Source organism: Panthera tigris, chromosome D2, assembly GCF_018350195.1.
Source record: "Panthera tigris isolate Pti1 chromosome D2, P.tigris_Pti1_mat1.1, whole genome shotgun sequence".
In the NCBI taxonomy this organism is placed as follows: domain Eukaryota; kingdom Metazoa; phylum Chordata; class Mammalia; order Carnivora; family Felidae; genus Panthera; species Panthera tigris.
In genome coordinates this window covers 14,939,205-14,965,191 of record NC_056670.1, presented here as the reverse complement: position 1 = coordinate 14,965,191, position 25,987 = coordinate 14,939,205, and the positions used below count along the sequence as shown (strand labels likewise).

The window sequence follows — 25,987 nt, the reverse complement described above, 5'->3', positions numbered from 1 at the left end:
GAGCCCCACACGGGGCTCGAACTCCTGAACCGCAAGATCATGACCTGAGCTGAAGCCAGACGCTTAACCGACTGAGCCACCGGGTACCCCAACAACACTTTTCTTTTATATAGAGTATGTATACATTGTCTCATAAAATTGCTTATCACAAACTACTGGAAGCCTCCCAACATAATGTGACTTTTTGGATTATTGCCAATGCCCTCAGTCAGAAAATCGCTGATATGTGGCCATGGTGAGTACACAGTATACGTTATTGATTATTTGGTTTGATATAGTGGGAGCAGGCTGTGTGTGGTCCTTCCTGCCTTTACCTTTGACCTCTCTGGAGGAAAAAAAGATCTTTTTTCAGGATCTCTTCGGATGTTTGCTTTTTAGCCAAAGTGTAACTTGGGGGACCACTGACTGTGCTGTCTTGTGGGTCCCACATAATTTAAAAGAAACTGTTTTATTTATGATGAGGCTTCTGCTTTCATGTGTAGATGATAGAAAAATTCAGAATTTCTCCAGGTCTTGGCTCTATCAACCTTCTATCTGTGTTGCGACTAGGTTATGCTAATTAATATTCACCGATTCCCTGGGAGACTTGGGAGGGGCATGGCTAATGAGAAACTGATGGAAAATAAACTTGGAAGAAAAAAATTAAATCGTTCCAGTGATTCTTTACTCTTCAGTGGTAAAGTGATGAAAGCAAACGTCTCAGGATTCCTGAGGTCACTTTCACTCCTGCTTTTCTTCTCAAATCGTGTTTCCGCAATATCTTGTCTTCACTTGTAGCAGACCAAATATGAATTCGATTATTTTTGCTAGATTTATATTGTTCCTGGATTACATTCTCTCTTTCTGAGAATTTGTTCTACATTTATTTGCCTTACAGCATTCAATAAAAGATTTCCCATTAAAACATACCCCCAAAATCTGCTATAGTCCTAATCCATTTTCAAAGAATGAAATTGTTTCTTTAATTTAGCATGGGGTTTACCTCTTCTGGCCACAAGGTGTTGCTACATTGTTGTCAGATTGTTACTGCTCTGGAAACTGATTCTCTTTAGATTCCCCCAACTTCCCCCCCCACCACACACACACATATACACAGGTACACACACACACACAATTTACTTGCATAGTGTCCCAAAGTAGGATACATATCCAAAGAGAAAAATAACTGTAACAATAGTGACTTATTTCCTCCAGGAATTTTGCTTAGTATAGAAGAGAAAGCAATTATTTGCACCTCCAATGAACTTATTGCCTTCTAGAAAATTCTTTGAGTTACCAAATGTTAGTACTGTTTAGCGGTACACTATTAAGGAAGAAACATCTGCTAGACAGCAGCTCGAATGGCGGTGGTAGTTTCTTTTCAGCGTACAAATCGCTTGAACCCCTTTTGCAGGAAATTTTCCCTATGTGTGACTAGCTTAAAAATTTTCTCAGAAGCATATTGGAGACTCCTACAAACTGACCTTTAATATTTGTGCCTCTCCCTCTTCCAAAAACTTGTTATTAAATGTGAAAAATTAGCTCATCGTAATTTTGTCCTTCAGAATCACAGAGGATAACTTTTAATCTTATGACTATTTATAGCTGTGATGACTTAACCACTAGAAAACTCCAACGTAATCCTTCCGCTGGCAGTCCTTTATGGGCAGTCCCCAAACAAGGGTGGATGCTTATAAAATGAGACGATATAATCTACAAAAGTGTAGACGATATCATCTACATAAAGTATAAATTGTACTTTGTGAATTCTTGGAACTTGTTGGAATCTCAGAGTGATCACGGTAGATGTATTTCTATGGTGACCACTTTGTACCACGTGCTCTGCCTTATGTTTATCTCAGGCCAAAGTTGTATGTTTAGAACCTATAAAATAAGGCAAAGAAGGTTTGAAGCCTTCAAATTTGGTATCTTTCAAAAGCAGTGGGATCCTGATTTTAACCACTTCGGAAATGCCAAAAGCCAGCCACAGTCATCTTCCTTCACATGTGCACATGTGAGAGTGTGTGTGTGTGTGTGTGCGCGCGCAAATGCTACTATTTGCAGGGTCAAATGATTATTCCCACTGATACTGTCATGAAACATCAATATTGCCAATAAAAACACAAGTATAGTTTTATGCGAAAGTCTGGGGACCTCATGGAGAATCTGCCATGAGAAAATTATTCTCTCAAGTAGGATGAAAAACTGAACATCAGCTAGTTTTCCTAAATGTAGAACTGGGACAAAGTCAACCTTTCCTCAACTCACAGGGACAAGGGTATTTATAATAATATTTGGGGGGCCCTTGAGTAGCTGAGTCAGTTGAATGTCCGACTTTTGATTTTGGCTCAGGTCGTGATCTCACCGTAGTGAGATCGAGCCCAGAGTGGGGCTCCATGCTGAATGTGGAGCCTGCTTGGGTTCTCTCCCACCCTCTGCCCCTCCCAATGCGTGCGGTCTCTCTCTCTCTCTCTCTCTTTCTCTCTCTCTCTCTCATTCTCTCTCCTCTCTCCACCCCTCTCTCTCAAACAAACAAACAAACAAAAAGAATATTTTCTTTATGTTTAAGACATAAAGAGTCCAGGGGCGCCTGGGTGGCTCAGTCGGTTAAGCATCCAACTTCGGCTCTGGTCATGATCTCCTGTTTCGTGGGTTCGAGCCCTGCGTCAGGCTCTGTGCTGACCGCTCAGAGCCTGGAGCCTGCTTTGGCTTCTGTGTCTCCCTCTCTCTCTGCCCCTCCCCGCTTGCTTTCTCTCTCTCTCTCTCTCTCTCTCTCTCTCTCTCTTTCAAAAATGAATAAACATTAAAAAAAATTTTTTTAAACTTAGAGTCCTTTTTTTGTGATAGAGAAATTATTTAGACTTTTCCAGGAGGTCACAAGCACTCTGAATCTTAGGTATTGTTAAAATCCAGTTTGGTACTTGTGCTACTCCTCCTTGGCCTTACAGATGTTCTCTGCTGGTCACCCGGCCATCCCTTGTTCCACCTGGTTTATCGTTTCCATGCTGTGGTCTGGTTCCGGGTTCTAGTTCTGAGGGCTACAAGAACACAGCCGCCTTCTGCTCTACTCTGGGCTGGTGGCTCCTCCTTCCGCAGAACTCATGGGGAATTTGCTTCCAGTGTTATGACAAATCATGGGGCTAGCTGAACCTTTATAAAGCACTTCAATCTAAAATAAACTCTTTCATACCTACGGGTAAGACTGTTTCTCTTAACCTTCCCCCACCCGCCAATCAGTCCAATCACCTGCTGAACTGTTCTCTCACATCCGATCTTTGTTCAGACTGCTCTCTGCCCGGTCAGATCTTGGTAGATGGAGGAAGCCTCCCATCTGCTACTTCGTTTCCACTTGTTTTGTCTTCCAAACCACCCTACACCCAGCTGTGTATTTTTCAGCAATTGACTGTAAGTGAGCACCAGGCGGATTCTGTCGTAAAACCTTACACCATTTTCGCCTTCAACAAATACTTGAGGATTTGCCGTGATCAAGTAATAGGGATTGCGAAAAAATAAACATGATCTCTGCCCTTACATTACTTATAAACGTAAACAGATAAAATATTGATTCAGCAGAGATTTACTGAGTATCTTTCATGGGCGAGGCATTTCGCCAGCCTGCGCTGGGGTCGTACTGTGATGGAGTCTATATGGCCCCTGCCAGCGTAGAGCTGACACTGTATTGGGAGGGGAGCGAAACTTAAGCTAATAATTAAATACTTATTTACTTGATAAAATTATTAACTGCTATGAGGGAAAAGTCATATGACAGTGAGTAGTGGAAAGGTGTCACCTGCTTTACGAAGATCAAGAAAGTTGTCCTAAAGAAGTAACATTTAAGTTGAGATTTGGGGGCACCTGGGTGGGTCAGTTGGTTAAATGTCCAGCTCTTAATTTCGCCTCAGGTCACAATCCCAGGGTTGTGAGATCGAGCCCCTCGTATGGAGCCTGCTTGAGGTTCTCTCTCTTCCTCTCTCTCTGGCCCTCTTCTGCTCCAGGTGTTCTCTCTCTCTCTCTCTAAAAAAAAAAATGAAAACAAAATAAAAGGATTTACAAAAATTTTTATTTTTTTTAATGTTTATTTTTGAGAAAGAGAGACAGAGCGTGTCTGACAGCTCTCCCTCTCCACTTTCGTGAGTGGGGGAGGCGCAGAGAGAGAGGGAGACACAGAATCTGAAGCAGGCTCCAGGCTCTGAGCTGTCAGCACAGAGCCCAACACAGGGCTGGAACTCACCAACCACGAGATCATGACCTGAGCTGAAGTCAGATACTTAACCGACTGAGCCATGCAGGTGCCCTGGCAAAAATTTTAAATTGAGACTTGAAATAAGACTTGACTGAATACAGAGGGAGAAGGAAGAGAGCACATGCAAACAAGGCTTGGTTCCTGCCAGGAACTGAGAAAGACCCGTGTGGTTTGTCCCGGGCTCAGCAAACTGCACACTGTGGGCCAAATCTACCCTACCACACCTGTTCTGTGCAGCCCACGAGCTAAGAGTGGCTCATGCACTTTTAAATACTTGAAAAGAATAAGAAGAACAATATTTCATGGTACGTGAACATTACATGAAATTTAAATTACCATTTCCATAAGAAAGTTGTATTGGAACACATTTATGTCTATTGTATGATTGATTTCTTGCTAAATTAGCAGATGTGAGTAATTGTGACAGAGGCCATGCATTTCCTATGTGGCACTTTACAGAAAAAGTTTGCCGACCCCTGGTTCAAACCATAGCAAGTGACGGGAGAACAGGGCAGGATGAGGCTAGAGGCACGAAGAACCCCGAGTGTGTTAGCATTTTGATCTCTGTAACTTAAGAACTTAAGTAACTTAAGGGCGTCTGGGCGGCTCAGCCCCTTAAGCGCTGACTCCATCTCAGGTCATGATCTCATGGCTGGTGAGTTTGAGCCTGGCATCAGGCTCTGTGCTGACAGTGCAGGGCCTGCTTTGGATTCTGTGACTCCCCCTCTCTCTCTGCCCTTCTTCCTGCTCATGCTCTCTCTCTCTCTCTCTCTCTCTCTCTCTCTCAAAAAAAAAAAAAAAAAAAAGCAAAGCCTTTGAAGGGTTTTCAGCAAAGGAATGGCATGGTCTGGCATACGTTTTTAAAATGCATCTGACTGCTGTGAGCTAGATGAGAGGGGCCCAGGGGAGAGGTGCAGGAAGATCAAGAGAAAATGTGGCAGGTTCAGCGTGGAATGATGGATGCCGTAGAGACGGAGAGAACAAAACGAATCACTAACCTGTATCTACTGAACAGGTATTATGCCAGGAGCCCCGAGCTAAATATTTTCTGTACTTCTTTGTATTTAATTTCTCATAGCTGTCCTACAAAGTAGGAATCATTATTTATTATCCAGTTTTGTATATGGAGACATCGAGACCCCAGGAGGTTAAGTCACCTCCCGAAAATCCACGTGGCTGGGAAGTGGTAAGCTGGGATTCTGATGTGGAGTTGGCTGCTTCCAGAAGCAAGAATATAAATTTCTCAACGAAAGCTCTGACATGAATCTGTAACCCCAAATTTACAAGCTATTTTGTGTTTAATTGGATATGGAGGGTGGGGGAGGAGACAGTATTAAAAATTTGCAGGCGTCTAACATGAATGATTGGATGGATGTCTGGGCTACCAAATTCCAGCTTCCCCTCATGCCAAACACTGGGTGGTTCTTTAAAGTTCTTTAAAGCAGAAAGTATAGGGGCGCCTGGATGGCTCAGTTGGTTAAGCATCCGACTTGGGCTCGGGTCATGATCTCACGGCTCGTGAGTTCGAGCCCCGCGTGCAGCTCTGTGCTGACAGCTCAGAGCCTGGAGCCTGCTTCGGATTCTGTATCTCCCTCTCTCTCTGTCCCTCCCCTGCACTCTCTCTCTCTCTCTCTCAAAAATAAACATTAAAAAAAATTTTTTTAAATAAAGCATAAAGTATAGTTTTCAGAAAGGAAAATTATAGCTCTCTTTCAAATGTGAAATGGACACGTGTCCAAGATTTTTATTCAACTCGTTAATAACCAGAGAACCAGTTACAATTGGTTTCATTGAGAATTTGAGGAGCTAAGTATGTACGGACAATTTAATAAGGGGACGTTAGGGTTAGATTGCTAGGTTAAATACAAATCTGGTTAGTGCCCAGGATGGCAGTAACCAGAACCTTGGGGATTGTCTTTCACACCAGACAGAAATTGTTGGTATTGCCACCAGATAGAATCTACAAGTTAACCTCTGCCCTGACAGAGTTGTAAAAATTAGCCCTGTCAAGAGAAAGTCAAAGGTTAAGCTCAGCCGTGCACTCTGAAAGAACACCCAATAATTTCCTTTACCTGGGTCTAAGGTTTTGATAACTTTCTTACAGTTGACAGAGTTTTCCCAGACTCCCTCCACTTCCCTCTGGTCACATTACCCCTTCTGTATATTCCCATATTGTCAACATACTCTTCCGTGGCAGCTGCCCATATTAAGGTTGGGTCAGATTAACTGTGATTTGTAGGGTATGTTGACCACAAAATGCTTTTAACTGATACAGAGTTGGGGAGTTTTCCTTGACCCTCTTAGGGTCCCTGTCTGGGTCTGAAAATCAGACTGTCAAGGACAGATTAACAGGGGGAAAAAAAGCAAAGCAATTATTTAACGTACATTTTATACAAGGAAATGAAGACCCCTAAGGAAATGAAGACCCCGTAAAAACAGAGCAGAGTATTTTTATGCTAGATTTGATGAAGAGTGGACAGTCGTGAAGAAATGTGATAGGTTAAGGGGGAGTATTGGGGGGAGTGTTTTGTCCTGAAACCACCACCCCCCCCTCCCCCCCGCCGCCTTAGCGTTAACTGCATTTTCTGTTTTAATCACCACAGCAATCTGTGCAATGTTGGTTGTTTCTGTCTAACAGTTGAGGAGACCAGTTCAGAGAGGTCTGAGGTCCAGACTGGTCTGAGGTCCAGAGTTTGCTAGTGACAGAACCAAGGCTCATTTAAGTCCAAGGAGTCTCCTCTTCTAATTTTGTTTATAACCATATCAGGCTACACAAAGGTAACTCTTCCCAGAAGATGGTTCGATTCTGCAAGTACTCAGTGTCTCATTGTTCTGCATGTGTCTGACCGTACCTAACGTATCGTAGGCTCTGAGTCATTTATTGACTTGAACCCTGAATGGAAGAGAAGAAGGAAACCAAGCAACAGAGCCAGAGATACCTGCCTTCTTACCCTTGGGCAGTTTTTGCTTTTGTTGCTTTGTGCTGATGAAAGTGGCCATGAATGGAACTTAAAAACTACGAAACCTTAATTCTTCCTTGTTTCCATGTCCAACAGATTTCCAGCATAAAATCACCGTGCAGGCCTCTCCCAACTTGGACAAACGGAGGAGCTTGAACAGCAATGGTTCCAGTCCGCCTAGTAGCCCCACGGTGATTCCTCGGCTTCGAGCAATACAGCGTAAGCTTTCTCCCCCAGCCCAGGGGCTCCTGGGGGGATTTCCGTCGTGAACCGACTTGGATTCCATCCAGCCCGAGGTGTATTAAAGGTCCTTGTAACGAACACGTGACATTCATAGATGTCACAACCATTCAGAAAACAAAATTTGGTCTGACATTTCTTAGTCTAATTTTCTTTTTCTTTTTTGAATTGAGATGTAACTGATACGTAACATTATATTAGTTCCAGGTATACGACGTAAGTATTCAATATTTGTATATACAGTTGCTCCTTAAACAACATGAGGGTTAGGGCCACTGAACACCCACCCACCACACAGTGCAGTTGAAAATCCACATATAACTTTTGGCTCCCCAGAAACTTAACGGATAATAGTCTACTGTTGACTAGAAGTCTTACTGATCACATCAAGAGTCAATGAACAAATATTTTGCATGTTACATGTATCATATATGGTATTCTTATAATAAAGTAAGGTACAGAAAAATATTATTAAGAAAATCATACATATACCAGACTGTACTGTATTAAAAAAAAAAAAATCAGCATGTGAGTAGACCTACACAGTTCAAACCCATTTGAAGGGTCACATGTTTTGCAAAATGATCACCACGATAAATCTGGCTAACATCGGTCACCATACATAGTTACAAAATTTATTTTTATTTTTCATATGATGAGAACTCTTAAAATCGACTCTCTTGGCAACTTTCAAATAATGTAATACCTTATTAACTATAGTGCCCATGCTCTACATGACACCCCCAGGACTTACTTATTTTGTACCTGCAAGTTTGTGCCTTGTGACCCCCTTTACCCATTTCATCCACCCCCTGCCTCTGGCAACCACCAATCTGTTCTTTGTATTTATGAGTTCTTTTTTCTTTTTTTAATTTGATTCCACATATAAATAAGATCATACAGTATTTATCTGTCTAACTTATCTCCCTTAGCACAACGCCCTCATGACCCATCCATGTTATTGCAAATGGCAAGATTTCATTCTTTTTTCTGGCTGAATAATATCCCCCTGGATAGATATACCTCATCTTCCTTATCCATTCGTCTGTTGATGGACACTTAGGTTGTTTTCACGTCCTGGCTATTGTAAATAATGCTGCCATGAACATAGGGGCACATGTGTATTTTCAAGTTAGTATTTTTGTTTTCTTCAGCTAAATACCCAGAAGTGCAATTGCTGGATCATATGATAGTTCTATTTTTTTTCCAGTTTTATTGAGGAATAATTGACACACATCACTGTATAAGTTTAAGGCATACAGCATGGTGGTTTGACTTCCATATATTGCAAACTGATTACCTCAATAGGTTTCCTGCACATCTTTCTTCTCCGATAGGTAACAATAAAAAGAAAAGAAAGACTAAAAAAGGTAAAAAATGTTTCTCCTCGTGATGAGAACTATTAGGATTGACTCTCTTAACAGCTTTTCTTTACATCATATGGCAATGGTAGCTATAGTCATCATGCACATTACCTCCTTAGTACTTATTTATCTTTTAATTCAAAGTTTATGCCTTTTGACCACCTGCCTCCAATTCCCCCCTTCCTCCACCCTCCACCTCTGGTTACAAGTCTGATCTCTTTTTCTATGATTTTTTTTTTTTTTTTTAGATTCCACATATAAGTGAGATCAGATAGTATTTCTAGGTCCATCCGTGTTGTTGCAAATGGCAAGATCTCCTTTTCTGTGGCTGAGTAACCTTCCATTGTATATACACACCGCGTCTTCTTTATCCATTCATCTGTCGATGGGCCCTTGGGTTGTTTCCATGTTTAGGCTGTTGTAAATAATGCTGCTATGAACATCGGGGTGCAGGTATCTTTTCAGTGTTTTCATTTCCTTTGGATAAATTCCCATAAGTGGGATTACTGGATAAAATGGCGATTCTATTTTTAATATTTTGAGGAACCTCCATACTGTTTTCCACAGTGGCTGCACCAATTTGCAGCCCTACCAGCAGTCCACATCCCTGCCAGTCTTTGTTCTCTCATGTCTTTTTAAGGGTGGCCATTCTAAAAGGTGTGAGGCGATATCTCATTGTGGTTTTGATTTGCATTTCCCTAACGATTGGTAACGTTGAGCATCATTTCATGTGCCTGTTGGCCATTCATATGTCTTCTTTGGAAAATGTCTGTTTAAGACATTTGCCGATTTTTTAAATCTGGTTACTTGATTTTTTGCTATTGAGTTTTATGGGTTTGTTAATATACTTTGATGACTAGCCCCTTCTCAGATGTATGGTTTGCAAATTTGTTTTCCTATTCCGTAAGTTGTCTTTCCACTAGGTTGTTTATGGTTTCTTTTGCTGTGCAGACATTTTTTAATTTGATTATGTTTTGTTGCTTGTGCCTATGGTGTCATAGCCAAAAAATCATTACTAAGACCCATGTCAAGAAGCTTTATTCTTATATTTTCTTCTAGGGGTTGCATGGTTTCAGGTCTCATATTTAACTCTTTAATCTATTTTGAGTTAATTTTTATGAATGGTATAAGATACGGTTTCAGCTTTATATTTTTGCAGGTGAATATCCAATTATCCCAGAACCATCTATTGAAGAGTCTTTTCTCCATTGAGTATTCTTGGCTCCCTTCTCAAGTATTAGTTGACAATATGTAGTTTGGTTTATTTCTGGGCTCTATTCTGTTGGTCTATTTGTCTGTTTTTATGCCAGTACCATATTGTTTTCATGACTATAACTTAATAGCATAGCGTGAAATCAGGGAATGTGGTACCTCCTGCTTTCTCAGGATTTCTTTGGCTATTTAGGGTCTTTTGTGATTCCATATACATTTTAGGAGGGGTTTTTCTACTTCTGTAAAAAAGGCCATTGGAATCTTGATAGGATTGCATTGAATCCATAGGTGGCTTTTGGTAGTATTGCTATTTTAACAATATTAGTTCTTACAATCCATCAACACAGGATATTTCCATTCATTTGTGTCTTCTCTGATTTCTTTCATCAATATCTTATAGTTTTCAGAATAGAGATCTTTCACCTCCTTTGTTAGTTTTATTCGTAAGTATTTTATAGTTTTTTATGCCATTGTAAATGGGATTTCTATATTTCCTTTTCAGAAAACGTGTTGTTAGTGTATAGAAACTCTACTGGTTTTTGTATGTTAATTTTGTATCTTGAAACTTTACTGAATTCATTAATCAGGTCTAACAGGTGTTTTCTTTCAATCTGTAGGATTTTCTATATATAATTTCATCTCATCTTCAAATAGAATTTTACTTCTTCCTTTCCAATTTTTATACCTTTTATTTCTTTTTCTTGCCTATTACTCTAGCTAGGACTCCACCACTATGTTGAATAGGAGTGGTGATAGTGGGCACCTTGTTCCTGATCTTAGAGGAAAAGCTTTAAACCTTTCATCATATAGTATGATGTTAAGGGTAGGCTCATCATACATGGTCTTTGTTGTGTTGAGATACATTCCTTCTATTCCTAATTTGTTAAGACTTTTTGGCATGAATGGATATTGAATTTTGTCAAATGCTTTTTCAGTGTCTATTGGGATGACTATATGATTCTTTTCTTTCATTCTATTAATGTGATGTATCACATTGATTGATTTGCGTATGTTGAACTATCCTTGCATCCCAAGGATAAATCCCACTTGATCATGATGTGCTGCTGAATTTTGTTTGCTGGTATTTTATTAAGAACTTATGTGTCTATATTGATCAGGGATATTGGCACATAATTTTCTTTTCTAGTAATGTCCTTTTCTGGTTTTGGTATCAGAGTAAAGATTGCCTAATAAAATGAGTTTGGAAGTGATCCATTCTCTTTGATTTTTTGGAAGAATTTGAGAACGACTGGTGTTAATTTTCCTTAATGGTTTGGTAAAATTCACAAGTGAAGCCATCTGGTCCTGGACTTTTCTTCTTTGGGATATTTTTGATGATTAATTCAGTCTCTTTACTAATAATTGGTCTATTCAGATATTTATTTCTTCCTGATTCAGTCTTGGCAAGTTGTAAGTTTAAGAATTTTTCCATCTCTTGGGCTTGGGTGGCTCAGTCGGTTAAGTGTTCGACTTCAGCTCAGGTCATGATCTCACAGTCTGTGAGTTCGAGCCCCGCATCGAGCTCTGTGCTGACAGCTCAGAGCCTGGAACCTGCTTTGGATTCTGTGTCTCCCTCACTCTCTGCCCCTCCCCTGATCATGCTCTGTCTCTTTCTCACAAAAATAAATAAATATTAAAAAAAATTTTTTTAAGAATTTTTCCATTTCTTCTAGGTTGTCCATTTTGTTGACACATAGTTCTTCCTGGTACCTCTTATGATCCTTAGAATTTCTGCGGTATCAGTTTTAATGTCTCCTTTTTCATTTATAACTTTGTTGGTTTGGGTTCTTTCTCTTTTTCTCTTGGTTAGTTTAGCTAAGGTTGTGTTCATTTTATTTATCTTTTCAAAGAACCAACTCTTAGTGTGGTTCATCTTTTCCATTGTGTTTTTGTTGTTGTTGTTCTCTATTTCATTTATTTCTGCTCTAATCTTCATTATTTCCTTTCTTCTACTAACTTTTGGATCACTGGTTTTTTTGTTTGTTTTGTTTTGTTTTGTTTTTCTAGTTCCTTAGGGTGTAGAGTTAGGTTGTTTATTTAGGATATTCTTTTTTTAATAATATAATAATCTGGTTAGTGCCCAGGATGGCACTGAATCCCAACTCTGGCTCTACTCCACTGTGGTTTTGGACAAGTTTCTTAAACTCATCGTGCTTCAGATTCTTTTTCTGTAAACTGGGGACGATAGTTGTTTAAAAAGGTCAAGTATATACACATGGTAAGAGCTCTGTGTGTACTGGCAGTTGTTTTGATAATTATTATTTGATTATAATAATTATTATTTGATAATTATTATTATTCTTATCTGAAGCTCTTAGTGGCCTTCGAGCCTCTCACTGTGGTCTGCCTTTTATAGCATTAGCAATTATTCATTGCGAGGATTTTCCCTTTGGGTGGATCAAGTATGTCGATCTGCCCACCTGATTCAGAGGAATGGGCTTCCTTTCACTGTGAGAGTTAGAGATGTCATCTGGCATGTTTCCTCTGGACCAGAGATGGGGAAATGTGAGTAAACCTGAGAAAAATGTGTTGTGAAAGCATTGTAAGAAGAAAAGCCCAAAACTTCTGAAACTGAAGGGAAGAATAATTATAGGTATTGAGGGAGATGAGAATCATTTCACTGAAACTGAACATAAAAGAGATTACCCCCAAATTGTGTAAAGACTACCAAAGTAAATACCCAAATAAAAATACACTATGTAAATTTGACTTTGGATAAAACCATGAGTATGTCACCATCATGCAGTGAATCCCTTTCTGCTAAAGAGAACACCATCTAATATTTGCAGAAAATATTTTCTTACTGTAACTTCCTCTGGCTTACTCTAATGACTGGTATTGTTACACGATACCGTATGTCAGACACACTTCTCTCTGGGAATAAGGGAGAAAATTCACTAATTCTCTGCAAATGTAAGTTTCGGGGTATATCTTAAAGCAAGAGTAAAACACATCTTTTCCGTGTTGTCAAATAGAATCAAATGATGGAACAGTCCACCACATAGCTTCCTGTGTCCCAGTAATCTGCTGCCATTGTACATCCTTGGCATGTTTTTCCGTAACTGAATATAATAATAGTAAAATTAGTGCACTATTTTTCCAAAGAGATGGTTGATACAAGTGGAAAATGTCAGTAACCCTCCCTCATTCCACCATGTCCTACTTACCAATCCGCTTAACAAAAACCAAGAAAGTTCTGCTAGCTGAATCTAGGATTGGCTAGTCTATGAGGGGTTATTGAGGCAGAAATAGCATACCATAAACTCCGTATGGGCAGAGACCCTGGGACCCAGCACCTAGCACGACTGTATTAACAGTTAACCTCTACTGGGCATTTGCTGTGCCCAGCACCATTCTGAGCTGTCTCTGTGTGTAAACCCATTGAATTCTCAAAGCAGCCTCGTTAAGTAGACACTATTGTGATTCCCCCAGTGAGGCACAGGATGCTTATGAAACTTGACTTAACTCAATGGCCATGAAGCTGTGCCACTGAATTCAGTCTCCAAGAGCATGGACTTTTCACCATACCCTTTCCAGCCTCTTAGGACAGTAAATGTTCAGTTAATGTCGAAACAGAAGAGACAACAGAAGAGCAAATCAAGACAAGGAGGAGGAAGATGAGGGAACTTAAGCCTTAAGGTTGTTGCTAATGGTGGGGCCACAGGCTGGGGAACTGTACAGGTGACAGCGAGTCCCGGGTAGCAATCTGGTAACCACAGTCCTGCTCCACCTGGCTGCTCTTGTGGCCGGCAGGAGCGCCCCCCCACTCCTCAGACTTTGCTGGGAGACCCTTCATGAGAAGAGTGAACAACTTGTTCAACATTGCCACATACACACATACACACAAACACCTCTGTATGCATAGATATGTAAGTTTTTAAATGTGGAAAATATTGAAACACACAAAACAAATCAAACATCTCCCATAATGCTGCCAATTTAAAAAAAAAATGATTCTCAAAAACTTAAATTTCCCTCTTTCCATAAGCAGTCATCTCCCTCAAAGGTAAACACTTCAATAAAAGTTTGATATCTAGAGGCACTTAGTTAAGTGTCTGATTCTTGATCCCAGCCCAGGTCTTCATCTCAGGATTGTGAGTTCAAGCCCCATGTTGGGTTCTATGCTGCCCATGAAGCCTACTTAAAAAAATCATATATGTATATATATATATATATATATATATATATATATGTACGTATATATACACACACACACACACACACACCTATATATTTGTATATTTATATACCTAGATATTTATAGAGAGCATAAAATGAAAGTTTGATACCTATGTTTATTAATTTCTCTGTATAATGTGTGTTTATATGCACATATGCATAAATACTTTTTAATAAAATCGGTTCTGGGGCGCCTGGGTGGCTCAGTCAGTTAAGCGTCCGACTTCGGCTCAGGTCACAATCTCATGGTTCATGAGTTCGAGCCCTGCGTCAGGCTCTGTGCTGACAGCTTGGAGCCTGGACCCTGCTTCTGATTCTGTCTCTCCCTCTCTCTCTGCCCCTCCCCTGCTCATGCTGTCTCTCTCTCTCACAAATAAATAAATGTAAAAAAAATTAAAAAAATAAAAATAAAAAAATGTAATAGGTTCTATATATTTAATACAGACATTATAATTAATTTTATCTGAACCTCATTTTTTTACACAGAGAGAGTGCAAGTAGGGGAGAGGGGCAGAAGAGGAGAGAGAGAGAATCTTAAGCAGGCTTCAAGCTCATCCCAGAGCCCAACATGGGGTTTGACCCCACGAACCTGGGATCATGACCTGAGCCAAAAGCAAGAGTTCAAAGCTCAACCAACTGAGCCACCCAGGTGCCCCTGAACCTCATCTTTTTTTTTTTTTTTATGGTCGTAGAGTATTCCACTCTGTAGACAGGTCCTAATGCTTTAAAACGTCTTTTGTGCTTTCAAACGTCTACTTACAGAATTGTTTTCCCAAGTGTGCAGTCACAGCAACCATTTCCCCCAGTGGTTTCCAAGTCAGTTGCAAGTGCACTTCAAGGCTAGAGGGATAGCATGGAAGTGTGTCAGCAAAATGTGGATATTAAATGTGGCCACGGACCTCCCTGTGAGGCCATGAAAAAAAGCAAGACGGGGCAACTGTTAAACAATCTGAGATTTTGGGTGCCTGTGTGGTTCAGTCGGTTAAGCGTCCAACTTCGGCTTAGGTCATGATCTCGTGGTTCGGGAGTTCCAGCCCCACATCAGGCTCTGTGCTGTGACAGCTCAGAGCCTGGAGCCTGTTTCAGATTCTCTCTCTCCCTCTCTCTGCCCCTCCCCTGCTCATGCTCTGTCTCTCCCTCAAAAATGAATAAACATTAAAAAAAATTTTTTTTTAATTTAAAAACCAGTCTGAGGTTTATTTATTTATTTATTTATTTTAATATATGAAATTTACTGTCAAATTGGTTTCCATACTGTTGATGGAGCATCCCAGTGCTCATCCCAAAAGGTGCCCTCCTCAATACCCATCACCCACCCTGCCCTCCCTCCCACCCCCCATCAACCCTCAGTTCTCAGTTTTTAACAGTCTCTTATGCTTTGGCTCTCTCCCACTCTAACCTCTTTTTTTTTTTTTTTCCTTCCCCTCCCCCATGGGTTTCTGTTACGTTTCTCAGGATCCACCTAAGAGTGAAACCATATGGTATCTGTCTTTCTCTGTATGGCTTATTTCACTTAGCATCACACTCTCCAGTTCCATCCACGTTGCTACAAAAGGCCATATTTCGTTTTTTCTCATTGCCACGTAGTATTCCATTGTGTATATAAACCACAATTTCTTTATCCATTCATCAGTTGATGGACATTTAGGCTCTTTCCATAATTTGGCTATTGTTGAGAGTGCTGCTCTAAACATTGGGGTACAAGTGCCCCTATGCATCAGTACTCCTGTATCCCTTGGGTAAATTCCTAGCAGTGCTATTGCTGGGTCATAGGGTAGGTCTATTTTTAATTTTCTGAGGAACCTCCACACTGCTTTCCAGAGCGGCTGCACCAATTTGCATTCCCACCAACAGTGCAAGAGGGTTCCTGTTTCTCCACATCCTCTCCAGCATCTATAGTCTCCTGATTTCTTCATTTTGGCCACTCTGACTGGCGTGAGGTGGTATCTGAGTGTGGTCAGTCTGAGGTTTAAAAGGCAACTGTAGCCAAGCTGTCGTGATGGCCGGAGTAAAGCAGCAATGACTTATGAAAATGGGATTAAATTGCAATTTAAAAATATATACTTTCTTTCCTTTAGTTCAGCCTGTCTTTTCTTTAACTCATTTCACTTTTTTTCCCCCTAATTTTATGGTAAGAGAAGGAAGTTTGCTGTCAATGGGCTGAAAGAAATAATTTTTATCATTTTCATGTTTCTCCACTGCCAACATGCTTTGCGTAAGGTAGCTGTACAACTGGTTTGATTGGCTTAAGTTTTTTTTAATTGGTAAACGAGTGATGCTCTCTGCCTAGTGACTTCGGATGAAAGCAACAAAACTTGGGGAAGGAATACTGTCTGTCGACAAGAAGAGTTTGAAGATGTGAAAAGGAGTTTCAAGAAAAAAGGTTGTACCTGGGGACCAAATTCAATTCAAATGAAAGAAAGAACTGAGTGCAAAGAAAGGTATGTGTGTGATATCGTGGTGGGGTCGAGGGGAGGGAGTACTTCAGCATTTACCGTGACAGATACAGTGCCTTTTGTAACACCACTTTGGCCAGACTTCACTTTCAAAAAGCAGTTGGAAAAATACAGAGCTACCCAATACTAATTTAATTTCCTGGATGAGTTTATCCTACTAAATTAGTTACTGTATAGTTATGCAGTTAAAAAAAAATTTCCGATGTACTTTGTGTCCCATTTCAAGGTTTTATTCGTACGTTGTTAGCCCTTCAAAACACTACAAATGTGCTGTTTCCTACTTAAAAATTTTGTCAGCGTATATCTATCAAAACCTAATTTTGTTTCTGTTACATTCTCCTTTAGAATAAGACCTCTCTCAGACGGCAACAGTCCTTGGTCAACTCTCTTACTAAAGAATCAGAAAACCATGCCGTTGGCTTCGTTATTTGTGGACCAGCCAGGTAATTGTGCTTCAGGAAATGGAATTTGTTTGAGGTAGACTTCCCATCTGAATGTTCTAGAAGCTCTGCTTTAATAGTTCCGTGTGGTCGTTCAAGTAGCATAGGGAAAGTTAGCAAGTAGTAGCATTGCTTATGTAAACCTTTACTTAAACTCATAACTTATTTTCTGTCCTGGAAGTCTTTTTGGTGAAAAGTAATGAGGCGCCACATTGTTTATTGGGAATTTGTAACTCCTGTTGTTTGCCAGAAAAAAGTGGTATCCTAATTAATTCTGTAGACTGAAATTAATTTTGTATAGGATATAGTAAATATGAAAATATAGACATGCTGAAATTCTGCTGAGATTAAGGGGTGATCTCCTGCCTCCTGCCTGTATCTCCACCTCTTGACATGATGAAATCTTACCAAGCAGGTTATCTGTGGAAAAGTACTGCTTAGAGAGAATTGCATTGCAATCTCTATTTAACTGAAGTGAATCATGATTATTCTCAGTATGCCTATTCAAAATTCAGATATTAAAAAGTTTAAGAGAGGGGCGCCTGGGGGGGCTCAGTTGGTTAAGCGCCGACTTGGTCTCAGGGCATGATCTCGCGGTTCATGGGCTTGAGTCCCCACATCGGGCTCTGTGCTGACAGCTCGGGGCCTGGAGCCTGCTTCAGATTCTGTGTCTCCTTCTCTCTCTGCCCCTCCCCCATTTGTGCTCTGTCTCTCAAAAATAAATAAATGTAAAAAAAATTTTTTTTTAAATAAAAAAAAAAATTACCCTTCACGTGAACTTCAAGAGGTAGCTTAACAGAGACTGAGTGGAGTCAGCCAAATATATCCTTGTATTTTCTCCACCAGTCCTTTGGAGGACTTATTAAGAGGGTCAAAACATTCCATAGATAAATAAGTAAATAAATAAATAAATACATAAATAAATAAATAAATAAGTAAGTAAGTAAGTAGGTAAATAAAAGAATTAAGAAAAAAAGGGAAGACTTCTCTAATCTATTTAGTCACAAATAATGAAAAATATACTATAGGAATAACAGTTTTATTACAATTAATTGTTCTTCCTTGGTCCTCAAACTGTATTTGACAATAAGTCATAATGTGTAATAAGAGGAGAACCTGTTCCCCTTACAGCAAGAGTCAGAATACAATCATGAACCTGACTAGGAAGCATTTATGCAGGAATGACGGAACACCTGTCCTGCATATACCCAAATATACTTGTGCAGATATTTATACCAAAACCACATCCTCATGACAGTGCAGAAGAGGAAGATTGAACATGGGCGGTGAGTGATAAGTTGCTTATAAAATTAAGCACAGCACGGATAGTAAATTCAAGAAATTTACCACCGTGTTCTCCTGAAACAGCTTTAACTTGGTTATAGCATCAAAGGGCTGTCTTAGATTGTCAGGTAGAAAGACCAATTTTCTTTTCTTTAGTGATAACAATCCCTGAAGGCTCTCTAACAATTTTCCTACCTCTGAAACTTTTTAAAAAATTTTTTTCAATGTTTATTTATTTTTGAAAGACAGAGAGAGACAAAGTGTGAGTGGGGGAGGGGCAGAGAGAGAGGGAGACACAGAATCCGAAGCAGGCTCCAGACTCCGAGCTGTCAGCACAGAGTCCGACGCGGGGCTCGAACCCACAAACTGCGAGATCATGACCTGAGCTGAAGTCGGATGCTCAACCGACCGAGCCACCCAGAGCACCCCTCACATGAAGGGTTATTGAACAGAAGGCTTACAGTTGTCTGTCCTATCTGTGCCCCCCCCCGCACCACCCCTCTGTGTGGTCCTGTCCTTCTGAGCATTTGTGTCTCAGCTCAAATGTTTCCTGAAAGCTTTTGCTTCCAGCTGCGCTGAAATAGCATCTCACCCCATCCTGGTGTCTCATTACCCATTCTTATTTATCCATAGCTCTTATCTGAAATTCTTACTTGTCTACATTTGATGCCCACAATTTTTCTGTTCTGTTTCACTCCCAAACTGGAATGTCACTGAATTCATCAGTTTTGTTCACCACTCCCAATGCCTGGAACACACCAAGCATTCACCATCTATCCAGTGCCTAAATGAACCCTAAAAGGACATTTTCATCTTAGGTAGATATTTACCTTGGTTTGGGGACTACAGATACTTGTCATCAGTCATGAGAAGGGAAGATTACGATGGACCGGTATAAGTTCATGACCACTTCAGGGGAAAGTATGTTTTACTTATCAGGAAAGGTACACATGAACACACATTAGGAAATTCTCAATATACTTTTTTTTTAATGTTTTATTTCATTTTTGAGAGCGTGTGTGTGCGTGCGAGAGAGAGAGAGAAAGAGACAGAGCGTGATCAGGGGAGGATCAGAGGGAGAGGAATACACAGAATCCGAAGCAGGCTCCAGGCTCCAAGCTGTCAGCACAGAGCCTGATGCAGGTCTCAAACCCACGAACTGCAAGATCATGACCTGAGTTAAAGGCGGACGCTTAACCAACTGAGCCACCCAGGCGCCCCGCTCAGTATAGTTTTAAATCTATGAATTTCACTTGTCAGTATCATCCCCCACTCTTGTTTTGTAAACTGTGGGTTGATCATTTGCTATCCGTTACATGTACTGTGCATATATGTAATACATATTCGTTTCGCCGAAATGCATTTCGTGCCTACTTGATGAAGGTACTATTCAGGGAAGACTCCTCCAAATTTAAAAAGACATGGTCAGAAGCTTACCAGCTTGCATGCACATTAGATTGTGATCTAAAAGTACAGAAACTGAAAGATGTGGGGTGGGGGAGCTTTGGAGGGAGCCGAGACTGAACGTTGGGGGGGCATGGGCCGTGTCAGGCTACATTAGCATCAGGTGGTACTTTGAGAGAGGGCTTTCTGAGGTGAGAGGGAACTTGGGGCCAGTGGTAGAATGTGGAAGGAAGCCAGACGGAGGAAGAAGAGGGCTGTCTGAAGGCAAGGCAGTGATAGAAAGAGCACCACCGGATCACTGGAAGAAGCTAGCCTCTTGACTTGTCTGGACTAATATAGAGCACGTTGCACGAATAATAGGACATAATATTGGAAAAGTCACTGGAGCCTCTTTGTGGATTGCTCTGAATGTGGATTAAGGAGTTTGTCGCTTGGCTGATTCATTGTTAAGCACCCAAGTAATAACAATTACCGCTTCCTCTTCAGCTGATACAATTTGTTACCCTGTGGGACCTCTTCGGAGAATCTTCCTTTGTTCCAGTGGCTCCCAAACTTGAGTAAAGGCGTGTTAAAACACAGACCCCTGGGTGTCAGCCTTAGAATTTCTGGTTCCTGAGTCTGGAGTGGGTCAGAGTTCACATTTCTGCAGGTTTCCAGTTTCCACACTGATCTGTGGCCTAGTGGTTCTTGTACACACAGACGAGTCATGGATGACGGGGCCGGACACATTCAGAGGAGGCAAAGGGCACGCTGTGTCTGATACATTACAGTGCCCACGTATATGTGTGTGCATTTCTGTATCTTGATGACTTTTTTCTATACTAATTTTATTTTCCATGCCAACAAAGAGCCATTTCCTGAAGGATAAGGAACAGCAGGTGATGTGCTTGCTGGGGAACCTTGAGTTCTGTGTCCCCGGCTCCCTTTCCTTAGGGTCCTTCTGGATGAACTGTTTGCTCAACGGAAAAGACTCCATGTGCTTGGACTTAGAATATTTATTAGATTTTAGCTTTATTTTATAGTATCGTTTAAATAATTTTTACTGTAAATTGTACTTATCCTGTATATTTATTTACATCTTTATTCAGGTGTTTCTGAAGAGCCAAAACTTTCCCTGGACGGATCAGAACACAGAAAACCAAAGCAAATAAAATCACCTAGTCAAGGCTATGTGGATCTACCTCTTTGGAAAGATGGCCAGAGAGAGAATCCAGTGGAACCTGGAAGCTGGGAGGAGGGATTCTCCATGAACCCTGCTGCTGTCACTCCTCAGGTGACCCCTACGAATAGCCTGAGCAGATCCCCCCAGAGAAAGAAGACAGAGTCTGCCCTGTATGGCTGCACCATGCTGCTGGCATCCGTGGCTCTGGGGCTGGATATCAGAGAGCTCAATAAAACACAGGCTGCTGAGGAACCGTTGCCCAAAGAAGAAAGGAAGAAACGCGAGGGAATCTTCCAGCGGGCTCCCAAGTGCCGAGGCAGTGCAAGTCCTTCTACAAGGCCACCGTCTACAGGCGAAGGGGCCGGCAACCCACCCGTCTTCCCTCCACCAAGCGCCCTGAGCCTTCTGTCCATGCCCTCTCTCTCCACGAAGTGCTTGCTCCAGATCGACAGTGAAGATGCGTCTGAGGGCAGCACCCACATCACCTGTGACCCTGAGATGCCCACTCCAGATTTCTGCCCTGCCGTTGGGGGAGGGAGTCACAGACTGCCCTCCACGCCAAGACTCGAGACTGATCAGAGGATGTGGAAGAACCTGCCTCCTCCTTTCTTGGAGCCGACATTTGGGAATGTGCCTTATTACCCTTCTTCGAAAGAACAAGCATCGCATCACAGACGCACCCTGTCTGATGGAAACGCTTCTCAGACCCCAGGTAGGTTGCATTAGCTGGGTCAAAGTACAGAACACGGCTGTTGAGATTAGAATGTCAGATCGCTTGGATATCTGATTGTATATCTTCCAAGTGGCTACACTTACAAGTTTGTTTGCACAGTGAATACAGATCTTTGAATTTTACCCTCCTCTTTTGTTTGACTTTATCATTTGAATTCTAGGAAAAGCATGATTGGATTTCAGCAACGTATATATATAATAGCAAATTAAAACCGAGCAAACATGTAGAGAATAACTGCCCCAGCTCCTCACAGTATGGAGGACAGGTCATTTGCCCAGATCTGAACCAGTAATTGGTGGGAGAGCTGGAACCCCATAACTGATCACCCAGCCTCCCCTGTGATACATGTTCTTCTGCGTCCCCCGGCTTCACTGCTCAGTTGACGACCAGGTTGAATTTAGCAAGGGTAAGAGTCAGACGGTGCACAGCATGCTGTGTAGCTGTTACTTCTTTTGTATGTAAAGATAATTACAAACATATGTCTTGAGTACTAAGCGAGGTCATGTGTATGAAAAATGCCCTTTAGGTTGTAAAAAGTTATGGTATAGTTAGTTGTAAAGTATATTAAAACTGAAATGGTTTTCATTCTTTTTCTTTTCCTCTGCTCTTTTAAGGACTATACCCCCGACATGATTTTTTTTCCAGCTTATTGTCCATTGTCTTTAGATACATTTATTGCCCTTCTGTAATGCAGTAGAGTATTAGTAGTTTGTAATTGCACAAGGAGAAATTCTAGGACAATAATCCCATGAGAAAGCATTCTTTTTCTTTTAATTATAAGCCAATAATTATTTGCTGGAGTGGTAATGAGTCAGTTGTGCAGAACAAGAAAGAGAAGGGCCAGCATGTAGGACCTAACTGCCTCCCAGTTGTCATCCATTTTTTCAGATCATAATCTGAAAGTGAAAGTTCATCATATTAACCATAATTTAAAAAACACACACACAAAAAAACAAACCTCTATTCTAGTCTTATCCATGGTGAAGCCTCTCCTGTTTATGAAACAGTTGCAATGATTGACCGCAGTGCTGTGACAGTGATGTGGCTGTGTTTATGGGTCGAGTTTCCTTGGTAGAAACACTCTTTACAATCTGGCAGGACTTTTTCATAAACAAACAAACATTGTATCCCAGTCCTTCTAAAAGGTTTATGTCCAGGGTTTTTTGTTACTGCTCACTTGAAAGTGATTACCGAATCCATGTGCCCTCCTGGTTATTGGGCTGGATGTTCCTTGTTTTAGAAGTCACTGTCCCTCTAATTGTGCACTGTCTCTGCTTTCTCAAGCAGCTGGGACAACTCTACCAGCCCCCGGAGTCTCTTACCTGCCACCTGAGCGGGTTCTGGGGATCCCCCACCTCTCACATGGGCCTCACGGTAACCTGCCAAAGGAGGCCCCGCCCGAAAAACAAAGAGCGGTCAGCATCATGCCTCTGCCTCGCCCTCCCTCCTCCAGGAGCCGAACAGAGTCTCAGCCCACACGGGCCGACTCTGCCATGCGTGGTCCGGGACCCACTGCTAACTGTTCCCTCGGTGCCCAGGAGAGAACTAAACCCCATGTGCCTTCCCTACTGGACGCAGATGCCGAAGGCCAAAGCAGGGACTGCACGGTGCCTTTGTGCAGGATGAAGAGCAGAACTAGCCGACCATCCATATATCAACTGGAGAAAGAATTTCTGTCTTAAGTGCCTTACTTTGTTTGAGCCTTTTTTTTTTTTTTTAAGGTGAACAAATTAAAACAATGTGTCTACCTTTGAACTGTTTCATGCTGCTGTGTTTTCAAAAGCTGTGGCCATGTTACTAAAAGTAGTAATGGATGTCAACCTTTGCAGAAAAATATATGTGATTGCTCTTAGCGGTCTGTATCATTTTTTCCCCACTGGATTCTTACCTAGTAACCTGAAACACACACACACACACACACACACACACACACACACACAAATAAAACAAGAAATGTGCAACAATGTAAAACTATGCTGGGCAGAGTTACCTTGAGCATAATTTTAATGCTTTCTCTGTCCTCATTTATATCCTTGTCTATAACACCCAAATTGTAATGAAGTGTACCCTTTTTGTCCCTTCCCCTTCATTTTCTTCCTGTTTGCCTTCTCTTTTTGCTCTTTTTCATCTCTTTCTTGTTATTTGTGCAACAAAACAACAGGAATAATGTGATATTAGTAAGTAAAGGTATCTATTTAAAGAGATATATTGAAGACTGGAATAGACAGAGGGTCCCAATGAAATCCCCTGAACTCAACATAGGCTTGTAATGTATAGATCTGCCCAGATCTCACATAAATTATGCAGTATTTCTCTCTTTGAGGAAACTTAACTGAATGTAACTTGCAAACATTGTACAGAATGTAACTTTAAAAAATTTCTTATCCATTAGAACCCCAAGACAGATTTTTAAAAGGTCAGTCATTGGCATTTGGCTAGGACCACATGATGTCCACATGAGCGAGGCCAAGCTGTAGGCTCTTACGGTAAAAAAGTTTCTTCTTCCATCAGTCACCACATAGTTGGTGTCCAGAGTGTAAAGCTTTTCCATTTTGTAGTAGGATTTTTAAAAATTAAGTGGTGACTTGTATATCACGTGTCAGAAACAGTCATGTCACTTAATTTTATTTTTCTGTTTAAATATGTGATTATTCTGATAACCCCCAGGATAGTCAGAAGAACCACCAAATCAAGAAGCAGCAAGCAGCATTGGTAGAATTTAAGTACTGCATAGTTATCTCATGTTTCAGTACTTGTGGATAAATGGTAGATAGACATCAAAAGATAAGCTGATAATGGTACAAATGACAAATACAGATTATTTTCAGATAGGGGTTTTTAAATGGATTTGGGGTAGCAGATCAGGATTTTAAATGGAGTCACTTTTATAAAATACTACATCTATGATACAAATAGACTGTTGAGTTATTAAACTACAGAAATGAGTATCCAGGAGCTTGTATATTTGTCTGGGTTTCTTTTAGTACATTCATTATGCTTCCCTTCCATCACTAGAATGTGACTATTTGGGATGACAATAAATACTTAAAATTTTGCATACAATGAAACACTAAATTGCAAATATCACTTGACATTTCATTTAAAATTTTACCTGGGTCAGGGTTTACCCGGTAACTGTAATGACAGCAGTTTAAATCAGCTGTGATAAAATATCCACCTAGAGCAGAAAAAAAGAAAATGGTATTTGGCCATTTGGGAACATCATAGTCACTTGGCAGGTATGCCCCAGCAGATGGTCAACAGAGCATGAAAGGATTACAATAATTTAAGTGCATTTAACCCCAAGGAAAACATTCTTGTGTTTAAAATTCTTGCAGCAAAATCTCAGGTGTTTATCCACATTTTGTTGTATTATGGTCCATTCTATGATTTGGCTTCACTTTTGGGAGGTGGTTGAAATACGTAATCAAAATCGGGTTTCCTCAAGACTTTATCACATTTGAAACTGTGGTTGGCTGCTTTGTAGTCAGTCATTTGGGGGCATGTAATTTCCAGCTAAAAGTGAAGGAAATACATGCCTGAAATAGTACATGAAAAAAAGCATAGAAACTCTGTTCTCAGTTTTGCTTCTGCCAAAACATTATGTGTGTGCACACGTTTGTGTGTGTGTGTGTTTGTGTGTGTGAGTAAGGGGTGGAGGGCAGTGGCAGGTGTCCTGTCTTTTCCTTCTGCTCTGTTCCTTCTCCCATCTAGCTTCATTGCAGTCAACTTTACATCACGATGAATTTAGAAGTGAAGATACGTTAAAGAGATAATTGCGATACGAGGATTTAATGTCACGTTACTGCAAAGAGTTGGTTTTTGCTGAGATCTGTTGTATATTTATGATTTTCTATATGTGTCTTTGTTATACTTAGCAGAATCTGGTTATTTATTTTCATATAGACTTAATAGCTCATTGAAAGAGAAATTAAGCTGATTACTATTAGTCAACATTTAAGGTGCTCCCACTGCAGAAATTTAAGGCCTGAGCCTGAAATGCTGTATTATGAAGCCTTGTGACTGAAAAAGATGTTTACATATGTTGTCTATTTTTTTAATAAACTTTTTTTTTATAGCTAGTCTACTTGCTCAGTGGCTTTGATCTGATAATTTTGACTATAGTTTGTAATGGCTTACTTTGTATTTAATAAGGAAAAGTACATTAATAAGGCTCATCAATGTTTAATAAAGCCAGGTATAGGGGCGCCTGGGTGGCGCAGTCGGTTAAGCGTCTGACTTTGGCCAGGTCACGATCTCACGGTCCGTGAGTTCGAGCCCCGCGTCAGGCTCTGGGCTGATGGCTCAGAGCCTGGAGCCTGTTTCCGATT

General features: G+C 40.8%; 1 protein-coding gene across 2 annotated transcripts in view; it reads left to right on the top strand.

Moving 5' to 3' along the window:
- The window catches only part of MAP3K21 (mitogen-activated protein kinase kinase kinase 21), a 60,774-nt gene extending 35,031 nt beyond the window's left edge, over positions 1 to 25,743 (top strand). Inside the window, exons 6-10 of one of the 2 annotated variants that reach the window (XM_042960662.1) lie at positions 7,279 to 7,401; positions 16,468 to 16,618; positions 16,979 to 17,076; positions 20,850 to 21,635; positions 22,944 to 25,743. In XM_042960662.1, coding sequence (XP_042816596.1) covers positions 7,279 to 7,401; positions 16,468 to 16,618; positions 16,979 to 17,076; positions 20,850 to 21,635; positions 22,944 to 23,338 — 1,553 coding nt within the window. In that variant the 3' untranslated portion in view covers positions 23,339 to 25,743. Of the gene's footprint in view, positions 1 to 7,278; positions 7,402 to 16,467; positions 16,619 to 16,978; positions 17,077 to 20,849; positions 21,636 to 22,940 lie in introns of both variants that reach the window. The other variant, XM_042960661.1, reaches the window with a different exon arrangement.
- Positions 25,744 to 25,987: the final 244 nt, after the last annotated feature.